Source organism: Priapulus caudatus, unplaced genomic scaffold (genome assembly GCF_000485595.1).
Source record: "Priapulus caudatus unplaced genomic scaffold, Priapulus_caudatus-5.0.1 Scaffold7, whole genome shotgun sequence".
Taxonomy (NCBI): domain Eukaryota; kingdom Metazoa; phylum Priapulida; class Priapulimorpha; order Priapulimorphida; family Priapulidae; genus Priapulus; species Priapulus caudatus.
The window spans coordinates 637,974-647,127 of NW_014577068.1; the positions used below are offsets into that span (position 1 = coordinate 637,974).

The 9,154-nt window shown below is 44.5% G+C and overlaps 1 protein-coding gene across 1 annotated transcript in view; it reads left to right on the plus strand.

Annotated features, from left to right (window-relative positions):
• LOC106805681 (spectrin beta chain-like) overlaps window positions 1–9,154 on the plus strand; it is a gene marked incomplete at its 5' end in the record, with an annotated part of 60,842 nt that overhangs the window by 17,384 nt on the left and 34,304 nt on the right. Inside the window, 8 exon segments of the mRNA XM_014807373.1 lie at window positions 2,310–2,482; window positions 3,288–3,403; window positions 4,954–5,066; window positions 5,590–5,777; window positions 5,990–6,172; window positions 6,966–7,223; window positions 8,059–8,197; window positions 8,986–9,130. Coding sequence (XP_014662859.1) covers window positions 2,310–2,482; window positions 3,288–3,403; window positions 4,954–5,066; window positions 5,590–5,777; window positions 5,990–6,172; window positions 6,966–7,223; window positions 8,059–8,197; window positions 8,986–9,130 — 1,315 coding nt within the window.

The following is a 9,154-nucleotide window of genomic DNA, read 5'->3' on the forward strand; positions in this document are numbered from 1 at the left end:
CAAAGACTGGAACTGTGTTTGATGGTACTAATTTGTCACAGGCACTTGAAGCGTTTCAGTAAAATATAATGCTAACTAAATACGAAATCTATTTACCATCTACCAAATTCTTAATGTTTCTATACTCTCTTTTACTATTATGCGACAGTTTCCTGTAATTCGTTCAATCCTACGTCCAACATACGCTGCGGCGCGCCATTGCTCTCGCGCGCTGCCACTGTTGCACGCTTACACTTATATATATATAGTGTTATTTATATTATATATATATATATATATAGTGTATTATGTATAAAGTGTTACTATAATATATAAGTGTAAGCGTGCAACAGTGCAGCGCGAGGAGCATGTAGTCCAGTCATAAGTGCACTCTACGAGAAATCGGCGTGAAACAAGGTGGATTCTTCACTAATGTGTGTAGGTATTGGTCCATATAAACCCCCAAAAAAAGTTACCAAATTTTCGTTGGTCGGAAACTTTTTTACGGGCCACGCCCTTTTTCCGATATTTCGTGATTATGGAAAAATTGTGTAAATCTTACCTGAACACTTTATAGTCATGTTATACATGTTAATAGGGGATTTTGGGGGGCGGAGTCGATTCCAACAGTCAGTTTATTCATATTGAACGGTTAAGGCTTAATTGACCAATTATTAAAGCTCAGTCACGTATCAAAATTTCGTGTTTTCTGACATATGCGCATGTTTTAGGAAAATGCTCCCTCCTCTGTCTCACCCTCTCTTTTCTTCTCTCACTCCCTCCTTCCCTCCCTCTCCTTATATCTTCTCCTTCTCCCCTCTCTCTCGCTCTCTCTCTCACTCCCTCCTCCGTTGTGCCGCTCCCTACTTCTCTATCTTGCATTCCCTTCCCTCTATCCCATCATTCCTCAATCTCTTCCTACTTCTGCTCTCTGTCTCTCTCTCTCTCTTTTTTTCTCTCTCTCTCTCTCTCTTTTTTTTTCTCTCTCTCTCTCTCTCTCTTTCTCCCTCCTTTCCGGCTTTTATGTCCTCCTCGCTCGGTCTCTCTGTCCTTCCTCTCCGTTTGTTTTTCTATGTGAATGTCTCTGCCTTGCGCTCACACCCACATTCTCTACAGTAGGGCCCGGCACACTGTGTACAGACACTCTGCAGTATTGGCCCTGGCTCTCCAGCGCTGTGGTATTGATTGCTTGAGTGCAGCCATTGCATGAATATTGTATTAAGTAGTCCCGGGCAATGGATGAAGGAAGTGTGGCGGGCTGTCTGTGAGTTACGGGGGAAGCAGCGAGAGTGCGGCTTGTTTTCATTTTGGCTACGATTTCTTGCCGTCTCCTGCTGCCTCGCAATGGAAAACAAGAATTAATTGCATCTTTGATTTTTCTCGTTACATTTTTTTGACAGCCTAATAAAAAATTTAACGTTTCTGATTCCATCAATATCTGTTTCACGCCTCAGTGACGTTAGGTTACAGTAAATCATGTCGATTCTTGCCGTCCTGTTTTTCAGTCGTTGCCGCGAAATAAGCGTGAATGCATTCATCTATATTGTAAATGTTATGTATGACGAATGTCTGCCATTCGAACAGGTTGGTAATTCCTTGCAATTCTGGAGAAGATATTAACAAATATCAAGTGCTCAAATCAAGCTTAAGTGGAAACAGACATTTTTTTAATAAAAAAAAAGCTGCACAATGTAGTCCAGCACTCTTGAAAAATTAACTTGTGATTAAATACAAAATTAACTTAACTAAACGTCATTAGATAGGATTTGAATGTCAAATGATACTTTATTTGACATACGTCATCGCTCCTCGCTGCTGCATCTCTCGAGTGACGCGCAAGTGGCTGAAACGAGACAGTAATCTGTTTTCTGCTGATGATTCGAGTTAGTTAGGCGATCTCATCTGAGCTCTCATCAGCACATATCCCCACTTAAAATCTATATGAGATAACTATCACAGGGTTTCGTGGAGCATTTGTGTGAGAGGGCTTTTTAAGTTTAGAACTGGTTAGGATCGAATCTGTAGTTGGATTTTGCCAGTTTGTTGATTTGGCCAGGTTTTTATTTCGAGCCATATGAAGGTTCAGCTGACGCCACCTGAGGCACGTTTATATCATATTACAGCCGTCTATGATCGCACCTGCTTCAGCCATTAACGTTTTATGGTACAGCGCCCGGGAAAATGATGATGGTGGTTTGTGATATGAATTGTGTAACGCTGAAATGTATGACATTGAAACCCTTTTGTTCTGACATCTGGCGATATCAAGTTACGTGATTTGATGTGGTGAATAAAATGTGTTTAAACGTGTTCGTTCATGTGCATTTCAGATACAAGATATAATGATTGAAGAGATTGACAATAAGGAGACAAAATCTGCCAAAGATGCTCTCTTGTTGTGGTGCCAGATGAAGACAGCTGGCTATAACAATGTTAACATTCGTAACTTCACAACGAGTTGGCGCGATGGGTTGGCATTCAACGCCATCATTCATAAGCACAGGTATATAATGTCGACACTATTATATATGACACATATCGATTTCATCAGAACCACAACTTTGCAAAAATTCACTCTCAGTGCTTCAGGTATTAGTCTATAAGCATACTTGCTATGAAGCCCATTCGAATTTTTCTTTCATTAGGAGATTGGGGTTGATGAATTTCAATGGGGGAGGTTTGATGAAATTGGTAGGGAGGTGACCAGTGGCCCAGAAACTTCATCATGAAATAAGGACTATGAAATTAATTGAGCTGTGACCTAGCAGTATAATAGATTTTCTGACCGCTCATACCAACTTTGAATATGGTTCATAGTCTTTGTTTTTGTCACTGATGTCTTCAAAGACGTATGCTAGGAAGTGGTACAGAAACATTGATAGATCAATTTACATGAATTGCATACCATTATTTAGTTTGTAATATCACGTTTGCCACTTTCCCTTCTCTGAACTAGCAGTACCATTTACGTGATTCAATTCAAGGTTCACTCCTCAGCAGTAGTAGATTCTCTATACACAGACGAATTTATTCCTTCAATAATTTTCCCTATGGTCCCCATGTCCATCAAATCAATTATTTCACCTTAGTGAAGGTCATTGATATTAAGGCAGAATATGGTTTACAGAATTACTGGACTAATGGTAGAATGTTTTACCGGTGCTCAGTCTCACGGACTGAAAAGCTATATAGATTATCGACGTATTTTGAGTGGTGTATTACTGGCAATTGCTACAATGTCAATGTTTTCTTGCCGCAAGGCTATAAGATGATGCGAGTGCTGTACCCGAATCTTCTGTCTTATCCAGACCTGACCTGATCCGATACGAACAGCTTCAGAAATCGAATGCGCTGCACAACCTGAACAATGCCTTCAACACTGCTGAAGACAAGCTGGGCATCTCGAGACTTCTTGATGCTGAAGGTGTGTGGTATAGGGGCGTTTAACTGTGCTGTATGATTTCACTCATCATCATTATAGAGAGCGGGAGTCGAGAAATTGCATGTATTGTTGTGGTTGTTGTGGTTGGTGTTGGAGAGAAAGAGGTGTGGCATTTATACATACACATATATAGTCTGTGGTATGAGAGAGAATGGTGTGCTAATGCATCGAATAGTAGCCGATGGGTGTATGCACTGTGATTTTAAAGTACCGTATTGATTTTCTCTTTACACTGTATTGTTTTGTTGGTGAGTTATTGTTAAAAGCCTCTGTTAAACATCACAGTAGCATTTGCTGCACGAATGTGAGCTACGTTGAATAATTAATAGTTTGACAAGGAAAAGCCATAAGCCTGATAACTTGCAAAGTAGTTGTAGTTGACTCTCTTCATCGAATCTGTTAATGGTTTTGCCCATATGTGTAAATGCTACTTGCAAAGAACATTATTCATTGTGTTTTGCTCTGCACTAAGAAGCATGTGACTTACTCAGTTGCTACAAACTATGTGTAAGAAATAAGCCTGAGTAGCTTACTAATATGTGTTCGGTGGAAACAGAACTATACATTCAGTTGTCTGGATCCTACTTGGGGAAAAAAATTTAAGGCACCGATTACGTTTAAGCTTATGAACTTTGTACGGTTACACGACTCTTGGTGTAATTAAGAATTGGCTGGTAATTCACGGGGTAATCCACAGAAACTTCCACTATCACGCAAGAAGGACCGCGCCCTGCATAGACAGTGATTTTGACAATCAGCGAGCGATTGTGCGCTCACTAGCTGCAGACATAATCGTTTTCGTGTATCAGGTGTTTTTCAGCGCAGAAATATGGAGTCATTCGTGTGGTTAACTACTATTTAAAAACCACTATGAATCAGGTTTTACGCTGCAGCGAGCAGTTATAATAAATGCCAGGTCAGCGTAATACTCGATTGCCATCGATACAAGCGTAAGCGACTGTACATCTACATCTACTGCATCCAGTGATCTGTGTTTAATAAGTTGAATTGAATATATTTATGGGGATACATACATTGTGCATGGAAGCACAATGCTAAACAATTATTTTACAACGAATCATGAGATCAGAGACATAAGAAGAAAACTTGTTTTTAATATTTGTTTCCCTTGCAGTTTTAAACACTTACAGCAGCGTATGGCATGTCAAACAATGTGGTTGACCAGTGTAGTCAACTAATATTAATTACCAAAGGAATCTATTTTTAACAAACATTAGTACCTTTTGCTCATGAATTCATACTGAAGTCTAGGCAACAGTTTTTTTTATATATAAATGTTTAAAGGATGACAATCAACAGAATTTCATAAAAAAATTGTATCACAATTTTTGTCATACTAAGTATATACACTCTACTCTGTGCAATTTCGTCATGCAACAGTCTCTGGAAACGCATCTTTCACTTGCCGTGTAGACCTACTGTATACAATTGGTATATATTACAATATATTAATAGATGTGCAAGATAGAGAATATTCTCCATCTCTCTCTCTCTCTCTCTCTCTCTTACAGACGTGGCAGTCGATTACCCCGATGAGAAGTCGATCATTACGTACGTGGTCGCTTACTACCACTACTTCTCACGCATGAAGGCAGACAGTGTTCAGGGTCGACGTATTGGCAAGGTAAGCGCAGGTAGCGGGTGGACGAAGAAGGCATCGATTGAGGAGATGTGTGTCGGGACAAATCAGGCACACTTAGATCTGTTAAAATGCTATCATTGCATGGAATAGCTAGCTCCTGTGCACTGAGATACACCACAAGTTGTAAGTCGTTCCTAAAAGTTCGGACGATTGGCATCGGTATAGCTACATAACATTGGGTGAACCACTTCAGACTACATTTTTTATGAGCCTTATATCATCAAATTCACTCGTAAAGATCGTTAACGGGAACGTGAAGAGTTTCGTACGGATATCGCTCGATCGTCGTTTCGTCGCACATTTTGCGGTTTGCGATACCTCTTGGCGCGTGTCGCCGCGATACCTACATGGCGCGCGTCGTTGCGATACCTCTTGGCGCGCGTCGTCATGATGCCTCTTGGTGCGCGTCACCTCTTGGCGCGCGTCGTTGCGCTGCCTCTTAGTGAGCGTCGTCGTGATACCTCTTGGCGCGTGTCGTTGAGCGTACGTTGTCGTTGACCGTCAGGTGGTGGACAATGCGATTGAGAACGAGCACATGATGAACGAGTACGAGTCGCTGACCTCTGACCTGATCGAGTGGATCAAGAAGACCATACAGGAGCTGAACGACCGCACGTTCGAGAACTCGCTGACCGGCGTCCAGTCTCAGCTGCTGCAGTTCAACACCTACAGGACGGTGGAGAAGCCACCCAAGTAAGCAGCAGTGCAGCGTGACTGACGTGGGGCTTCGTAGGGGTGGCTATAACTAATAATAGGCGGCTATAACAGGGAGACGTAGCGACTTCCGTGTCATCCGCATAATGACAATGCTCTCGCAGATATTTGTTGTCTACAGGCTTTCTGCGTATTAAATAGCGGACATCTTCGTCGCGGCAGTCCCGGCCATAACGAGTTCCCTGTTGCAGGTTTGTCGAAAAGGGAAACTTGGAGATCCTGCTGTTCACCCTGCAGAGCAAGATGAGGGCGAACAACCAGAAGCCTTACTTCCCCAAGGAAGGCAAGATGATCTCGGACATCAATCGTGCATGGGAGATGCTGGAGAAGGCTGAGCATGAGAGAGAACTGGCACTGAGAGAGGAGCTTATTAGGTAACGAGAGGGCAGCACAAGGAAACGCAAGTGAGAGGCAATTAGAGAAAGTGTGAAAGATAAGAGGGTGGAGTGAAGGAGGATGATACTGAGAGAGTTCGTATGAAACGGAATGAGAGAAAAATGGAAAAAGTGTGGAGAATTCTTACGAGTAATGTAGTATTAACGATTACATTTGCAATACGTCAAAAAAGGTAATATGGTTGTTCACACACATAAGATGGTGCTGGAATGTCTCCGCAGGAAAAAAATCGTCCCATTAACAAGTCATCTCTAAAATGGCATCAACTATTTTCGCCTAAACCCTACAAATATACCCAGTGGAACCACGACCTATAGTGCATGCCCGCACCCTTCTTTGACAACACGTGTATCTCCTGGGTTACATTCAACCATGACAACATTTGATCTGTATATCTCTCCGTGCGCAGGCAAGAGAAACTGGAGCAGCCAACCGCTTCAACCGCATGCCTTTGTCCTATCCTGTCCATACATGTCTTTGTCTTTTTCACGCTTTCTCTGATCTGGGTCATACTTTTGTCTTGTCTACCCTTCATGTCCTTTAACCGACTACATCCAACATCGCATCCTACATGCCATCTAGCATCGGCTTGTCCCCCGCGACGCCCGCTTGATCGCCGCGGTAACGCATCCCCTGCGATCGTGCCCGCTTGATCGCCGCGGTAACGCATCCCCTGCGACCGTGCCCGCTCGATCGCCGCGGTAACGCATCCCCTGCGACCGTGCCCGCTCGATCGCAGCAGTAACGCATCCCTGTCTCCCTCTCTCTCAGGCAGGAGAAGCTGGAGCAGCTCGCGAACCGCTTCGACCGCAAGGCGGGCATGCGCGAGACGTGGCTCAGCGAGAACCAGCGTCTCGTCTCGCAGGACAACTTCGGCTACGACCTCGCCGCGGTCGAGGCGGCGACGAAGAAGCACGAGGCGATTGAGACGGACATCTACGCGTACGAGGAGCGCGTGCAGGCCGTCGTGTCCGTCGCGCAGGAGCTCGAGCTGGAGAACTACCACGACATCGACCGCATCGTCGCACGGTAGGCAGACGCGCGCGCGTGAGGGTCGCGAGGGTTGTGTGGGTCACGGAGGTCACCGTCCACGCAGACGAAGACTAGCACAGTGCACGTCTCAGAATTCATTTTAGGCATTATTTTGTGGGAGTAATAGTAAGAAGAATTGCTCAAGATAGTTATAGTATATCTAAGCAGTTATAGTTATTAATGTGAGGACCTTGGGTAGGGGGTTTATGACTGAAGGAATGGGTTGTTTACCCTACCATTACATCGGGAAAATGCATCACAAAATCTGCTATTTAAGCAGGTCCCAAAGTATAGGACATAAAGTAGTAATATAATCCAGAACGTTACGAGAACAGAATCACCACAGAAACAAAAAGAATCACTGAATTTCAATTGTCATCCAAAAGCAAGGCTGTGTTTTCTCTTCTCAATCCCAAAACAGTCATGACGTGTTTTCACAACTATACTGACTGTATACGTCTATGAACTAATCGAATTTACCTGTGTATTGGAGCCACTTATGACACAAGTAAATGACTCCAATAGGTACAATCTGCTATCGCCTCCTCCCTCCCATCCACCCCCTCCATGCCTTCTTAATACTGGGGACAAGTCTGCTTCTTGTTCCATCGTGGGAATCTGACACTACTTGATGTATACGTCTCCGAACTCATTGAGTGTACCTGTGTATTGGGGCCGTTTATGACACACGTAATTAACTCCAATTAGTACAACCCCATCCCGAGCCCTCCCACATTCGTCCATAAAAGACATGTCTTCTGATTCCTGAGCCTGCTTCTTGTTCAGTATTGTGAATCTGTGGTGTGACTGCTTGTGTTGTGTGTGTGTGCAGGAAGGACAACGTGCTGCGTCTGTGGGAGTACCTGCTGGAGCTGCTGCGTGCGCGCCGCATGCGCCTCGAGCTGTCCATGTCGCTGCAGAGAATCTTCCAGGAGATGATCTACATACTCGACTGGATGGAGGAGCTGAAGGTACGTGCATGCATGCATGCCTATGGACAAGCCTTGCTCGCGCCAACCTCAGTTAGCGCATATGCTTGCTGGCCTATGAAAGCATGCTTGCCTCCCAGTAGTACAAACAAGTGCTTGCTGCCCTATGGACATGCTTGCGCCTATGGACATGCTTGCCTGCGCTATCATAGACATGCTTGTGCTCCGCGCCACTTTATGGAATTATGACCTCTGCCCTATGGACATGCTTGCGTCTATGACATGCTTGCTTGCCGCCTTTTATGGACAAGCTTGCTGCCTATGGATCATGCTTGCTGCCTTATGAACATGCTTGCTGCCTATGAAGCCATGGCATTGGTGCCTATCGGACACTGCTTGCGCCTATGGACAATTGCTTGCTGCCTATCGCACCATAGCTTGCGTGGGCCTATGAGGAGCATGGCCTTGACTGCCTATTGACAGACTTGCCACCCTATTGGACCAAGACTTTGTCATGCCATATCGGGAGCCATCGCCTATGCTGCCTATGGACATGCTTGCCCCTATGGACAATCGCTTGCTGCCGTATGGACAGTGCTTGCTCCACACTCCATAAACAATAGACATGCTTGCTGTCTAATGGAAAATGCTTTGCAGCCTATGGAACATGCTTGCTGCCTATCGGATCATGCTATGCTGCCTATGAGAACACATGTCTTGACTGCCTATGGATGAGATAGCTTGCTAGCGCCATTAATGGACATTTGCTTGCTGCCTATGGACATCTTGCTGCGCTATGGACAGCTTAAGCTGAGGACCTATGGATCAAGCTTGTGCTGACCTATGACCAGGGCTTGCTGGCCTATGGAACATGCTTGCCGCATAATGGCCATGAAATTGCTGCCTATATCTCTCTAGGCTTGGTGCTATGGGACATGCTTGGCTGCGTATGGACGACGGAGACCCTCTACTGTGGTAGCAACACCAATAGTGAATGGC